The sequence below is a fragment of the Taudactylus pleione genome, unplaced genomic scaffold, assembly GCF_031769625.1.
Source record: "Taudactylus pleione unplaced genomic scaffold, aTauple2 ptg000314l, whole genome shotgun sequence".
Lineage (NCBI taxonomy): Eukaryota > Metazoa > Chordata > Amphibia > Anura > Myobatrachidae > Taudactylus > Taudactylus pleione.
Window position 1 is genome coordinate 10,928,283 of NW_028284715.1, and position 16,522 is coordinate 10,944,804.

The 16,522-nt window shown below is 49.5% G+C and overlaps 1 protein-coding gene across 1 annotated transcript in view; it reads right to left on the minus strand.

Annotated features, from left to right (window-relative positions):
* The window catches only part of SPAG1 (sperm associated antigen 1), a 120,506-nt gene extending 105,184 nt beyond the window's left edge, over positions 1 to 15,322 (minus strand). The window contains exons 1-2 of the mRNA XM_088442685.1: positions 15,245 to 15,322; positions 9,275 to 9,416 (exon numbers count right to left, since the gene is read on the minus strand). Of these exons, the coding sequence (XP_088298811.1) occupies positions 9,275 to 9,414 (140 nt within the window). The 5' untranslated portion in view covers positions 9,415 to 9,416; positions 15,245 to 15,322. The remainder of the gene's footprint in view (positions 1 to 9,274; positions 9,417 to 15,244) is intronic.
* Positions 15,323 to 16,522: the final 1,200 nt, after the last annotated feature.

Genomic DNA, 16,522 nt, shown 5'->3' on the forward strand with positions numbered 1-16,522 from the left:
ACGCCACCTACCATTACCTTTACATACTGGTATCCCATGACTTTTGGCACGTCAGTGTACTATACAATATATTCTATTTCCCAGACCCTTCATTTTATGTGATTTATAGTGTGTCTATAATGTAATTTTAATAAATATTAATATGTAATACTTGAAACCCTAGTATATTCTGCTACATGACTTCATAGTCAGCATTGTTTTTGAGGGGAATGCACCCTCCCCATCCTGCTATCTTTCTGACAGCAGCACTCTTTCAGGTGGGCTATGAATACGCCATGGTTTGACATTTGTTTTTTTGTATACTATAATTAATTCACAAAATACTATTTAAAGGACTATTTATGCAGTGATTGTCTGTCTTTCTCCAGTGCAGTTACAACCGCTCTGCCTGTATCTATCAGGTGAGCATAGAAGGGATCCTACGGCTATATGACAGTTATGTCAGGGACCCCTATAGGTATCCCTGTTTGGCTCAGACTAGGTCAGAGCCAATAGCCACACCACCCTGACTGGTACTACATTAGCGTCAGGACTGAGACCTAACAGATGCCCAAGTCCTCATGTAGCGATGGCAGAGCCGAATATAATACTCACAATTAACATTCTATCACTCTGCCCGTTATACTATCCATCTCTCTTGCTTGCTGCCACCACCACCCGTGGAAAAAAAACGGATACTGAAATATTACCAGGGGCCACAGCTGAATAGAGTCTAAAACTACATAAATTCTATATGATCACTGTTTTATGTACTTATTTTAGGTAAATATGTCACAGGAGAAGAGAGGTGATGTTCATAATTAAATAAAAAAATAAAATAAAAAGGCACGCTTTTTTCCCCCCTCCTTTTATGGTGGCTTTTATATTCTCCATGTATAAAGGGACAGGACAAAAGTTTGAGAATTGCTTATACATAAAAGAATTGCTTATACTGGCGGTGGTAGGACTAAAGGTAGAGCAAGGGCGGTCCTGGCACAGTATGGAGCACTTAGCGGAGCCTCACCTCACTGCTCCACCTCAGCTTGTCTCCATTCACCTCCTCAAATCAGGACATCGCCTCTGTCACATACATCCCTGTCCTCATGAACTTGATCACAATGGCGAACAGGTTAATGTCTTTCGCGCAATCAGCACACTTGTCTCCTGAAATGCTATGTGCTGCTGTGAACATTTACATATGTTTGGCTAGTACCTGTTATATCTCCAAGCAAAACTGTGTACACACACACACACGTGAGCAATGGAGAGCAATAACATATTATAAGACCATAGAACAGGGGTGGCCAACCAGTTGGAGGTAAAGAGCCAAAAAAGATATGTAGTCAATCGAAAGAGCCGATAGCATGCGCGCGCCTCTGTCGCGCACAAAAGGGGTGTGGCTTATTTGTCACAAGGCCATGCCCCATTTTTGTGCGCACGCCTTTGGTATGACATTTGCAGGAGCATGACCTTGTGTCACACCCCTGTTTTTAGTCACGCTGGGGGCGAGCCCAAGACATTGAAAAATATGAGATATGGTAAGAACTTACCCTTGTTATCTCTATTTCTACGAACTCCATAGGGTTCCACAGGATACCTTGGGGTATAGGTGATGACGTCAGGCATCGGGCACCATAGAGTTAAGTTTTCAGCCTCCCAGGATGCACTAGGGTCCCCCTCCTATACCCCGCCCCCGAGCCAAGGCATCTCAGTTTCGTACCAAGCCATAGGCCGGAGGAGGAGAAGGAAGAGAGAGAAAAAAGATCTGGACACACACAAGAATCACATTCTCACCAGAGGGAGAGGGAAAAACCGGTGACCAGAGTAAAGCCCATCTGCAGCACAGGTGCGACAGAGCGGGAGTCCTGTGGAACCCTATGGACTTCGTAGAAATAGAGATAACAAGGGTAAGTTCTTACCATATCTCATATTTTCTACTTCAGGGTCCATAGTGTATCCACAGGATACCTTGGGGATGTCCCAAAGCAGTATCCTTTAAGGGTGGGGACGCTCCTGTGCTGAAAGGAGAATCCGCCGCCCGAAGGAAGTATCCTGAGAGGCAAAGGTGTCAAACGCGTAATACCTCACACAGGTATGGACAGAGGACCACGTGGCCGCCTTGCAGATCTGGACTGCAGAGGCACCACGTCGAGCTGCCCACGAAGGACCCACAGACCTAGTGGAATGAGCCTTCACAGAAGGAGGAACCAGCAGACCTTCATGAAGATAAGCTTCTGAAATCGCCATACGGATCAAGGCTGCCAAAGTTTGCTTTGAAGCAGGCCAACCCTTTTTACGGAAGCCATAGAGGACAAACAAGGCGTCCGACTTCCTAAACGAAGAAGTGCGGTCAACATAAGTCCTTAAGGCCCGCACAACATCCAAAGTGGCCTCACCCACAGAAAGACCAGGTGAGTTAAAAGCCGGTACAACGATTTCCTCGTTAACATGAAACCGGGAAACAACTTTGGGAAGAATTTGAGGACGAGTGCGTAGCACTGCCCTGTTCCCATGAAACATCAAGAAAGGGGGTCTACAAGAGATAGCCCCTAAATCAGAAACACGTTGGCCGAAGCTATGGCCAGAAGGAAAACAGTCTTAGCTGTTAGCCATTTAAGATCCACTGAGCCCAGTAGTTCAAACGGCGGTCCCTGGAGAGCCCTCAGGACCACAGCCAAGTCCCAAGGCGCCACAGGTGGAACAAATGGCGGCTGAATTCGCAGAACACCTTGCATAAAGGTGCGCACATCAGGGATTGTAGCAATCCTACGATGAAACCAGACAGACAAGGCAGAAACCTGCACCTTCAAAGAAGCAAGGCGAAGCCCATGGTCTAGTCCCGCTTGTAGGAAGGCTAGCACTCTAGACAGACGAAACTCCCGCGGTGCATAACCTCTCGTCGACACCACTGGAAGAACGTATGCCACACGCGATGGTATATTCTCGCGGAAGACGGTTTCCGAGGTCTTAGCATGGTTCGCACTACAGAGCTGGAAAACCCCCTGGACCTCAACATGGCCGTCTCAACAGCCACGCCGTCAAAGACAGCAGAGTCAGGTCCGGGTGAAGACAAGGACCCTGTGACAGAAGGTCTGGTCGTATCGGTAACCGCAGAGGACTGTCCACGGACAGACCCTGCAGGTCTGAAAACCAGTGCCGTCTGGGCCATGCGGGAGCTACCAACAGGAGCGTCCCTCCTTCCTGTTTGAATTTCCGGATCAATCGCGGAAGAAGGGAAACAGATACGCAAACCGGAACGTCCACCGGACGGACAGAGCATCCACCAGAGACGCCTTTTCGTCTGTTGTGCGAGACCCGTACACCGGCAACTTGTTGTTGTGCCGGGACGCCATGAGGTCGATCTCTGGAAGACCCCACCTGTCCACCAGTAGTTGAAAAACGTCCGGGTGCAGAGACCATTCCCCCGGATGAACGTCCTGGCGACTGAGAAAGTCCGCCTCCCAGTTTAGCACTCCCGGGATGAAGACTGCTGATATGGCCGGAAGATTGAGCTCCGCCCATACCAGGATCCGGGACACCTCTACGAGAGCCGCCCGACTTCGGGTTCCTCCTTGCCGATTTATGTAGGCCACGGTGGTAGCGTTGTCCAACTGAACCTGCACTGGGTGACCTTGGAGAACCCAGTGTGCCTGCTGGAGAGCATTGAAAAATGCTCGAAGTTCCAAGATTTTTATTGGAAGCTCTGTTTCTGCCGGAGTCCACCTCCCTGGAACAAGTGTGGACCCGAGACTGCTCCCCAGCCCCAGCGTCCATTGTTAACAGGACCCAATTCGCCACCCAGAACGGACGACCCTTGTTGAGATGGGTCGTCTGCAACCACCAGGCAAGAGACAGGCGAACCTCCGGAGTAAGCACCATCGTCTGGAACTTTAGGCTCTGAGGCAGTCCATTCCATTTGGACAGGATCAGGTGCTGCAGAGGTCTGGAGTGAAACTGCGCATATTCCACCATGTCGAAAACCGACACCATGGAACCCAGTAACCTCATCGCCGAGTGTAGAGACACCCGGCGGCTCTGCAGACAACTGCGCACCCGCAACTGCAAGGCAGAGATCTTTTCCCCCGTCACAAAGATCCTTTGCTGTCCGGAGTCCAATAAGGCTCCGAGGTGCAGAATCCGCTGAGACGGGATCAGGGTGGACTTCTGCCAGTTTATTAACCAGCCGTGCCGTTGCAGTACCGCAATGGTCAGGTCCAAGTGGCGTAGAAGGAGCTCCGGAGATCCTGCCACTAAGAGAAGGTTGTCTAAGTACGGCAACATGCGGACTCCCTGCAGCCGCAGGGAAGCCGCCATGACCGCCATCACCTTGGTGAAAACACGTGGTGCTGTCGCCAGGCCAAAAAGGTAACGCCTGGAACTGAAAGTGGTCGCTGCGGATTGCAAACCTGAGGAACTGCTGATGGCGCGAAAGAATAGGGACATGCAGGTAAGCGTCCTGTATGTCCAATGACACCATGTAGTCCCCAGGTTCCAGCGCCAGAATGATGGACCGTAGGGTCTCCATCTGAAACTTCGGCACCCGCAAAGACTTGTTGAGAGCTTTGAGGTTGCGTATCAGACGAAACGACCCATTGGGTTTCTGCACCAAAAAGAGATTGGAACAGAAACCCTGGCCCTTCCGGGAGAATGGAACAGGCACTATAACTCCAGCCTGGAGCATAGTGTGCACGACCTTCCGCAGCTCCACGGCTTTGTTCCGGTCTGATGGCAGACCCCGTGGTGAAAAAACGAGACGGGGGGTCTGTGCCGGAAGGAGAGGGCATACCCGTGTGAGACCACCTAGAGAACCCAAGTGTCTGTCGTGGTGACCGACCAACACCGGGCGAACTGCAGCAGGCGGCCTCCCACTTTGGGATCCCCCAAAGGGAGGCCCAGACCGTAAGGCCGCAGGCTTGTCATCTGGCTTAGGGGCCAGACGTCTGGTACTCCAGGCCTGCTTCCAGGGCTTGGCCAATTTTTTGGGGCCAGCCTGTCGGGGAAAGGACTGTGCTTTAGGCCTGCCCTGGGCCCTATAAGGCCGAAAGGCCGACCTACCTGAACCGGAAGGAACTGCAGCAGACGGGAGACATGCCGATTTGGCTGCCGCCAGCGTGGCTACAATTTTGTCCAGGTCCGGACCAAAGAGAACTTCTCCGTTAAAAGGAAACACTTCCAAACCCTTTTTGGAATCAGCGTCCGCCTTCCAAGATCGCAACCACAAGGTACGACGAGCAGCCACAGCTGCCGAAGAAATTCGAGACGCCAGGGTACTAATATCCAAGGCCACTTCGTTGATATAAGTGGCCGAATCCCGGAGATTTCCGATCAACTCCGTCTGTTCAGCCGAACAGTCGGATTCGAAGGACACCTCCAACGTATCCGCCCAGCGCTCCATAGCTCTGGCAACCCAGCAAATGGCCATGGCTGGCCGCACTGCCCCCCCCCCCCCCCCCGCAAGGGAATAAACGGACTTTAGGCAGATCTCTACCTTGCGGTCCGTAGCATCCTTAAGGGAGGACATGGATGGCATGGGTAATGTGGAACTACGGACTAGGCGTGTCACATGAGAATCCACCTGTGGAGGGGATTCCCACTTAGAAAAATAATTATCCGCGAACGGATAAGCCACCGCCAAACGCCTCTGCGGCTGGTATTGTTTGCCAGGCTGTTTCCACGCCTCCTCTAAATGGTCCACCAACTGACCCGAAAGAGGAAAGACTGTGGCGTCACCCTTAACATCCTTAAAAAAGGCATATTTGGATTTAGACGCCAGAGGAACTTCGTCCTCAATCAAGAAGGGTGTGCGGACTGCCCGAATAAGTCAAGGAATATATACCTTGGACCTAGCGTCCGCCTCTTTAGTACGGAGAGGTTCCTGGTTGGAAAGATCCAGAATCTCCCCATCATCAGACGTCACTTCGTCATCCTCATAAGGAGCAGACAGAGACGCCACCGGCCGCATATGTGGCCGCAACACAGACTCCCATTGTAACACCTCTGACAAGTGCTGTACAGAACTAGTCAGGGAATTAACCCACGCCGGCTCCTGAGAGATCGGGAGAGGGGAAATAGGGAGACTGCGGGGTACCACCAATTGCCTCGGGAAACCCTGCATGGGTGACGACACCACTGATTGCTGGGACAATCCCATCTGTGAGAACGCGGGCTGCGGAGCTAACTGGCCCACTAAGGTTGTAAGCGCCTGAGCGAAACAAGCCCAGGGCGGCTCCGGTACCGTTGCTGTGACCGTAATTGGCCGCGCCAATAAAAAACACTTCCGGCATAGGCCCTCCGCGTTACCCTCCCCCTCCGCTATAGGTACTTTACACGTAGTACACTGAAGCTGGAGAGGAAAGTCACTCTCAGACATAATGGTGGAAAGTATGTGACCCCTCTCACCAATACTTTTAGTATAGCGAGAGACCACCCTGCAGCACCGCACCGCAAGGGCTTTAGCAGAAAGAGCAGGGACAGTGATAAGGCTGACAGTTTTAGAAAAGAAAAGTACAGGCAGCAGCGCTAGCACAGTCACATACAATGCAAAGAAAATCAATTCCTGCACTAACAGCGCTGATAGATCAACTACACAGACACAGAGTCTGGTAGGACACAGCGCTACATACACAGACCTGACCACAGCGGAGGAGAGGTATGCGGGGGGGACCCAGACCACGATGCCTCCGTCCAGACTTCCAGCAGCATTCACCATGCGTTCTAGAAGATGGCCACCGAGGAGCATAGAGGAGGCTGGCCTGGGGGAGGAGCGCTGCCACAGGGCCAGTCGGCGTGTTGCAGAGAGGGCTGTGTGCAGCGGGGGAGGCGCCGGCTGTGAGACAGGGAAGGCGCGCTCCCCTGGCATGCATTTAACCCCCGAGACGCCGCAGCGCTACCGCTCTGCTGCGGTCCGCTGTCCCAGGGGGGTAGTGGAAGCGCAGGTTATATACCTGGCTCCACGCTGCAGCCAGTCCCCAGGGAGCCCCCTGCCTGGGGACTCTGGACCATGTATCAGCGGGGACCCACCACGGGACCCCGCTGCTTACCTGCTGACCCCCTTAAATCCGGCCATGGTCCTAAACATCTGGGGTCACCGTTAGCTGTGACTCCAGATGCCTACCAGCATCCCCGGATCGGTACCGGCGTTCTGGTACCGGCGGGGGTGTAGGGAAGACAGCATGGAATTCAGGACTGACTGTCCATGCTGTACATCCAGATGTGCAGCCACAGCTGCATTGAAGAAAACTTCAGGGGCTCTTCATGGCCCCCCTCTAACAGGTGCATCCGACTCCGGCCAGGCACCAAACTAAACTGAGATGCCTTGGCTCGGGGGCGGGGTATAGGAGGGGGACCCTAGTGCATCCTGGGAGGCTGAAAACTTAACTCTATGGTGCCCGATGCCTGATATCATCACCTATACCCCAAGGTATCCTGTGGATACCCTATGGACCCTGAAGTAGAAATAAACATTTTACATAATCTTCGCAATATACATTTTTCACTGATGAAGTGAAAGAAAAAGCCAGAGCAACATAGAAAACATTGAAATAGCCACGTTCACATAAAATACATATTGAAATCCAGAACCACATAAAATACATTGAGAATGCCAGTGCCCATTATGCTGTGCCCCCTGTAGTTGTACCCCATATGCAATACCCTCCTGTAGTTGTGCCCATTAATCAATGCCCCCAGTAGTTGTGCCCATTAATCAATGCCCCCAGTAGTTGTGCCCCTTCTGCAATGCCCCCTGTAGTTGTGCCCATTAATCAATGCACCCAGTAGTTGTGCCCCTTCTGCACTGCCCCCTGTAGTTGTGCCCAATAATCAATGCCCCCAGTAGTTGTGGCCCTTATGCAATGTCCCCAGTAGTTGTGCCCATTCTGCAATGCCCCCTGTAGTTGTGCCAATTAATCAATGCCCCCCAAGTAGTTGTCCCTTCTGCAATGCCCCCTGTAGCTGTGCCCATCAAGCAATGCCCCCCAGTAGCTGCACCCCTTCTGCACTGTCCCCTGTAGCTGTGCCCATTAAGCAATGCCCCCCAGTAGCTGCACCCCTTCTGCACTGTCCCCTGTAGCTGTGCCCATTAAGCAATGCCCCCTGTAGCTGTTCCCCTACTGCAATTCTCCCTGTAGTCGTGCCACCAGTACTAGCCACCCCCCCCCTAATGAAGAAACTTGCCTTCGAGCTGGCACCGCTCCATAACGTCAGGGCTCCCGAGTCCCGCCGCGCCATTGCTGCTGCTGCTTCCGCCACCTGCTGGATCTAACTGGATCCAGCAGACGCGCGGGCTCTTCACATCGCGGGTGACGTCATGAGGTCACCCGCGCACTGTATTACTGGGAACGCTGGCCTCTTTAGCCTCTGATGGCTTTAGAGACCAGCGTTCCCAATAACAATCGGGGTCTGCCGAGCCGCTAACCGGGAGCCGAATTAGAAGCTCAGAAGAGCCTCAAGCGGCTCGAGAGCCTCGGGTTGGTCACCCCTGCCCTAGAAAAACGCACAACAAAGGCTACAGCGCAGGTTCACGAGTTATTTTTACACAGTCTACACAATTTCATTCCTAGTTTATATTAATATCCCTTATTGTTTCCCAGGCCTGAGCATGGATCAGGAATGAAATGTGCAATACTGAAACAACATCTGAAGAGATAGCAAGTACTGCAGCATCCCAAGTATCTCATTATCCAGGCTGCAATATACTGTGCACTTTGATAATGTAACCTAGGGAAGTGCTATACGTCATATATAGTATAACCCATTAACCATGCTAGTGCAAATGAATAACTCGAGGTTAATGAAGTTGATTTTCTACTCAGAGCTTTCGAGTGTTAAACGCAAAACTGGGAGTCAATACCTGCGGTACAAGGATGTCTGAAGAGTCACTTGGCTTCAAGCTGCCTGTCTCACCACACCTGGTAGGAACGCGCACTGGGTAGAATGGAGTGGCGAAATGCTGTCAAAAATGGAACTGACAACTTTGAATGTTTGCGCTTAGAAGATCTTGACGCTAAGCGCCAAATCCAGGAAAACCTGCTCGAAACCCTCCTATAACTACACAGTCAACCCTACTGGACAGTTATACTGTGCCGCCTGCAACCAAATTTTCAAGACCAAGTTCGGCTTCGCTAGTCACATGACAGCGCACGCTAGAAGATGATGTTAGGGAGTCGCCGTCAATGGACACGACGTGGAAGACATCACACTGTGCACTTGGGAAGTGCTATACGTCATACACAGTATAACTCATTAACCATGCTTTTTCAATTTTCTAACTTCATCTCTCCAATTACAAAATTACCTTAGAACTCTCAAAATATTTTCAAGATGCTTGACGTCCGTGCATTTCTCCATGAATGCGTAATCAAGATGATCAATTGGTATCTTACATGTTTTCGTTGTTCCCTGGTAGAACTCAGAGGAGAACTCTGACGCACTCATTGCTATAAAAATAAGAAGTTCAACAAAAATATTAGAAAAACATAATGACATTTCATGTAAACTCTCACAGATTGCTTACCTACTAAATAGGACACAGGGCCTGATTCAGCAAGGATCGCTATTGCGATTACGCACGCAATCAGCCGATCGTTGCATTCTGCGCATGCAGTGCGCACAAACACCCCACTGCGATCAGGACTACGCAGACCCATTGCAGAGAGACTGACAGGTAGAACCATTTGGGGGTGGTGACTAAGGGGTGGTCGGTAAAATGCAGGCGTTACAGTGCGTTTGAAGGCCGTTGCAGGGGCGTGCAGAAATTAGCCACTGCAATGCCGTACGCAACTTGGGCTTGCACTGCATGCGATGAGGTTAGCAATTCCTGAGTAAGGTCAGAGCTTGTGCAACTGTGCGTGAGGCTGCGATGGTACTCGATGTTACCGATGGGTTTGCAGTCTTGCTAAGTATAATGGATGTGTGTAAGGTAAAATGGGCGTCCTTATGTTAGGCTGCGTATAGCATATCTTGGCAGTTAGACTGCATGCGTAATCCTTGCTGAATCAGGCCCACAGTCTGCGTGGTATGTAGTCGGGAATCCGGCGGACCTAATCCCGACAGCTGGCTTCCCGACTGTCATATCCCAGCAAGGGTCTAAAGACATGCGTCGATATTCCGACGCCTGTCATTAGACATACGCTGGAAGCCCGACATCCTGATCGAAGGGAATCCGAGCGCCGCGGCGCGGGGGGGGGTTAGGTTTAGGGTTCCCGGGGGGGACTTAGGGTTAGGCACCCTCCCGGGAGGTTAGATTTAGGCTAGGGGAAGGGGGGGGAGTTAGCGTTAGGCACCCCCCAGGGGGACTTAGGGTTAGGCAGCAGGGAAGGGGGGTTAGGTTTAGGCACTTAGAGGGGTGATTAGGGTTAGGCACTGGGGGGGATGGTTAGGGGGTAGAAATAGGTTAGTCAATACTTACCTTAGGATGCTCAGGATTTCCTCCTCTGCCGGGATGCCGCTGTCATGATTCCAACCGCCGGGCATGGGTCCGGCGGTAAATCATACCGATTCCGTCTGCGTGACGAGCAACAACATGCTACAGATCCCTACAGGTTGAGTCTCCCATATCCAAAATCCTTGGGATCTCAAGTATTTTGGATATTGGATTTTCTGTATTTTGGAATATACGCATACCATAAAGAGATTTCTAGGGGATGGGGCCCAAGTCTAAACACAGAATGTATTTATATTCATATGCACCTTATACACACATCCTGAAGGTAATTTTATACTATATTTTTTTATAATTGTGTGCCTTAAACAAAGTTTGTGTACATTGAACCATCAGAAAGCAAAGATTTCTCTATCTCAGTCGTGCTTAAAAAAAAAATCTGTATTTTGGAATATTTGGATATGGGAGACTCAGCCTGTATTCACCTTATATGTATGAATGCATGGAATAGTCAAAATGCAAACATGACCTAATATTGTGCTGATTCTGATTCACACGCAAAGTGGTTGAAGCTACAAGCAGCTGCAGAAGCATGTTGTAATATCGTGCCAGACTCGGGGGGGGTAGAAATGGCCTTGGGGGGGGGCGAAGGCAGCCAGTCTTGCTGAGCAGGGTAGCAGCCGCCGGCCCCTTTTGCGTCGCAGGCAATCATGCTGCGCTCGGAGGGGAGCACGCGCCAGGCTCGTGGAAGAGGGCCAGAGTATTCTGTCGTAAAACTGACAGATGGTTAATGGATGTTTGCCTGTACTTTGGGATTGGATAATGCTGCATACACACGGTCAGATTTCTTATCAGACATGAGAGATAACGATTGTAAAAAATCGTTCAATCGTTCATATCTTTGACATGTAGGGCATGCATCGACCAACGATGTGCGTTCCTTCCCGCATGTCAGATAACGATATCTGACATCGACTGTGTTTGCAGTAAGATTTGGACGATTTCATTCATTTTAATACTGTCTGAAATCGTTCACAAATCGTTGATGAAATCGTTCAATCGTTAATCTAGCAAATCTGACCGTGTGTATGCACCATTAGACCCAGTACTGAGGTGCGGAGTCTAACATGCAGGCGGTATTCACCAGGCAAGGAGGTCCGACATGCAGGTCGTGGCCCTCAGACTTGGTTCCCTAGTACAGGTGCCGTGTACACTGGAATGTAGCGGAGTACATCACATAGCATACAAGTGTAGTCTACAAGCCGGGTCAGGATCAGGCGGACAAAGTGGTACCAGGGATCAAACAGTATCAGTACGAGTAGTAATAATCAGGAGCCATGAGAACAATGGAGCAAGGTTGGGAGCCTATACTCTGGCAAAGAAGAAGTGTCCAAGCTTTTCCTTATATAGTGACAGTTCAAATTTGCCGGCCACAGTGATGTCACTATTGGCGCGCCTGTCCCTTTACATTTGTCTCTGAGCGGCACACGCAGCCCTATGGGAGCCGCGACCTCGAGGAGGAACCGCAGCCGGCAGCATAGGGAGAGCCGGGGACTTCTGCAGCGGGCGCCGGGTATTGCCCGCCTGCTGCCGACCAGCACCCGCTAAGTAAACGTTTTACTACTTTATGCTAATGCGTGTGTTCATTCAACTAATGCGGAGGGTCGTGCGTGTGCCAGCGGAACCAGTGCCACCCATTGATGTTATGCTGGCTGACAAAAACTGTCATCATTATTATCTGCACTTGCGCCAGCCCCATGCTAGGTGCAAGAGATCCAACAGTAACAGGATTCCCTTTTCCGTAACCACCGCTCAGAAACACACGGAGCTTTTGATACACGCCCATCACACTCACACAACCAGGGTGGTAATGTGCGATCACTTTACCACAGCCCTGTTCTCGCCCCAAAACTCTGCATTTCGCGGAAAGACAGATCCGGCCAAGTTGCTTCCAACTCTGATAGGACAGACATATACGCAAAAGTGTGTGAATTTGTTTCTGAGCGTGCGCGTAAGCATCAACTCGCCGTATGCATCCGTGCAACTCAGAATCAGCCCCTTTATGTGGTGTCAGGGTAAGAACTGAATATATCCTACCGGTCACAGCTTGGAAGACTATAATATCATAAACCAGTTTAAAGAAAGAGAAGAAAGTATTACTATTGGACTGACACCAATTGTTCCTATATTGCCTAGTGACCCTCACTAAATATTAAAACATAACCTTTATTGATTCCCTAAAGTAAGGTCAGCAAAATATTTTTATTTTTCAGTTTTTCTCATCATTTTATTCATTTTTATAAAACAAGTGTATAAGTGATTTAAAAACCAGCATTTACCACCCACGTAATAATGAATTTAGGCCCTGATTCAGAGCCGGACGCTCTGACCAGAGCGCTCGCTCTGAATCAGGGCCCACCTCCATTAAAATGGAGCGTCCTCCTGGACGCTCGTATAGCTGTGGGTCACCACCCACAGCATATACGAGCGTCCAACAAGATGGTCGCGATGGTCTTGACCATCGCGACCATCAGACTTGCGAGTGAAACCCTGTGGTCGGGTTTCTCAACCGCAAGGCCAGGAGTGATCACTAGTGATGTCAGTGGGGCCGGCTTCAGACGGTAGGCGTTCCCATAGGAACGCCTCCGTCTGGCAGGCACGCCCCCGGCACGCCCACCAAAGGGGGCGTGCTGTCAATCAACATCGACAGCACGCCCCCTTTGGTGCGAGACCCGGAGCGATGGAAAGTCCTTCGCTCGCCGGGTCTCGCGCATGCGCACGACGGAGCTCCCTCCGTCGTGCGCATGCGCAGTGGGGACCATCGACCCACTTGCGAGCGTACTGCCGCTCGCGAGTGGGTCTGAATGACCCCCTTAATCTGCTATGGGTATATATGTCACATTAGTTCATTCATTTATTCAAGTTGAATGGAACCCAATAATAATGTCTCAGTCATTATTTACCAATGGTCATAGATATTCCTTGTTTACCAGACAACACAGGGAATATCTATGATCATTGGTAAATAAAGTCACTACCTGACCTGTGAGTTGTACACTGTTGCAGGGAAGCTGCCCTTCATTGGATATCTCCAGCTGAGGACATTAAGAAACATCAGGCTAGGTAGGTCATTCATCATTTGTCCTGAAAACTGAATATATATTGTGATAGGAGCAGCCAGTTACCTTAGTCTAATGGTGCGCATACCTATTTTAAAAATCGTTCAATTGTTCATATCTGAAAGAAAATCTGACATGTGAGCCTGCAACGATGAACGATGCACGTTCCCACATGACAGATAACGATATTTGACATCTTCTGTGTTTGCAGTCAGATTTTGACGATTTCATTCACTTTAATACTGTCTGAAATCGTTCAATCGTTGGTAAAATAGTTAAAATCGTTCATCTGACAGATCTGACCGCACCACAATATTCCCGAGTCAGCGCGGTTCACACCGGACGCGGGTCTGCGGTGACCAGGCTCTTCGGACATGAAAATAGAAGCTTGGAGACGACGTCATCACCAAGCACCACTGAAGCCGGGCCAAGCGGCCGGCATGCAGCGCGCTCCAGGTCATCGTGACCCGGATCGTGCTGTTTACACTGCATGGTTTCACGGGTCATTCCCGTGTTAAAACCTGCAAGTTACCTGGGTTGGATTCACTCGACTCGGGAATCCATCCCTGTCCCCTTTTACACCAAGGAGCCACCCGGGTTAACCCTGCAATAACTCAGGTTTTAGCTCTGGTGTAAAAGGGGTATAAGGGATGACAGCGAGTTATTAACAACATCTAACCCACAAAGGCCATGATATATATGTGTGATGTAAGGTTTTCATTCATTTGAAATGTATTTGTTTTAAATAAAACCAAATGTTAACGAAGCAGACAGAAACTGATTGTCATTGGGTGTACTCTGGTTGAGGGTCTCATTGTACAAACTGAAAGTGGATCCATTATTCGTCTTCACATTCATCCCCTTAAACGGACATTAAAACAGAAAATATCAAGGGAATATTTGAACCTGCATAATTGGAGTTTGGCGCTCCCCAAGATCACCATTCCATAGAATCCTTCTGGTCCATACTGGCAAGGGACCGCACTTGGGGAAGCAGCCTCTACCAAAAAAACTTTTTAACGAATCATACTGTATATTTTTTATATTCACATTTTAAAAGATAAATTGGTTGATGTAGCGCAATATAGGTATTGAGATTATATATAATTTCAGGAGGGCACCATTTACAGAGTAGTTCTGTTCTACAATGTCGTATGCGACTGCCTCCTGGAATAAATGTGTGGAAGCCTCCAGAACAGAAACCGGGGGGGCTTCCGCGCTTAATTGAATCTGCCCCTGAATTTAGTGAGCAAGGTAGGTCTATAGCTGCTTTTCAAATTGAAGAAACAAAGAAAAAAAAAAAGTCAGTGTCCGCTTTTTAGCCATTTTCGCTTTACGGAGGGGTCCGGAACCTAACCCACTGAATGTCTGTGGCCCTCCTGTATACAATGGTAGCATGACAACTGTTCAACACAAACTCCTGGGATACTTGTCCTTTGGGTAGGTGAAGAATCTATATATAAAGACCCTTGCATTTACAACACTCCCAAACAATGCCAATCTTACATGACCAAAGCCATTACCCTTTATACATTAATGTTTAATATAGTCTTACTATTACTAGGCAAGATAGATGCTGAAAAACAAATCCTGCAATTAAAACTAAAGCAGTACTGTGCAGTTATAGACAATATTACAAACTCTGATATACTTCCCTGGAAACAGGCTATGAGGGGAGATGCACCCGTGTTGGGACCCTGCAGACATCACACAATTATGGGACAGATACACATGGCCACACAACACCTTTACACCATGCGCTTACCTGTAGCTGCACACACAGTAGGGGACGCTGCGGATGAATGGGGTATATAGAGCTGCACTGACACTACTCAGAGTACAGTGCAAACTGTTTACCGTGACCATGGAGACCAATACCGCAACGTTAGTAAGTTACGTTACTGCCAGGAGGAGAAGGCATTATGCATTATGGAAGGTCTGCAGCGACATGTAGAGTCCTTCGGCCGCAGCCATTTTCTCAGAGACCAACATTGGCTGGGAGTGTATGAGGCCGAGTGAGCGTGGCCTCGAGCGTCAGAATTGTTCAGAAATTTTTTTCCCTCTAGCGTTAGGATCTTCGTGAAAAAACCGAAACGCGTCCTATGTATCTGACCGCAGCTGGGCTATGAAAAAATGGCAGTAACACTTCGCTTACTATAAAGTACATTGCTCTATCAGTATCAATTATGTCTAATGTAGAAAATGTTTCTATTAACACATTCTCAAAGCATTTACAATCAAGGTTGCTCAACTGTTCGCGAATGTTGGTGTGAGAAGCAGTTTTTGTTTTCCTAGTGACCTATACTGTTTTATTTGGCTAATGTATTTTGCATTGTCAGTAAAATTTACTCTTATGCTGGGTACATAAGTCTTAACGATGTGTACTCAGCCGATGTCTCGTGAGGCGGGTCCCGTCATTGGCAAGTGCATACACACTTGCCGATGCCAGGAGTGACGGTGTGACAGCGGGGGACATGTTGCATCGGCATCATGGCCCTTGCTGATGATATCGGCCGTCAGACCTGCATGCAGGTCCGACGGGCGATGTCGCTGATGACGTGCAGGAGCGCGCATTGTCAGCGACATAGCAGGTACACACTGCCCAATCTGGACGATATGTCGTCCGATCTGCCGGATCAGACGACATATTGTCTAGTGTGCACCCGGCTTTAGCTGGAAATCGTTTAAAAAAGCAAGACAATTTACAACCTCTGTCGCTGTTCTGGTTCTCAGAAGTAACTACGAAGCATCATGTTGTTTCTAAGGGGCCTATTTATTGAGGTATATTTGCATCCCAAGATGTAACAAGGAGGGACCACAACAGATAACTCCGATATATGCCGAGATCCCTCCGTTTCCAACAGCAGCCACAGCCAGCATAGGTTTCTATGGGGCTGCTGTGCTTCAGTATTTACCAAGCTCCGGAATGCTTGATATGGGCTACTCTTCGCAGCTTTTTTCGGAAGGGGGATTCTCCCAGATAGTTTCCAGCTGGGGCATGCGCTGATGTCCTTGGGCAAAGGAGGAAGTAATGTGATCGCAA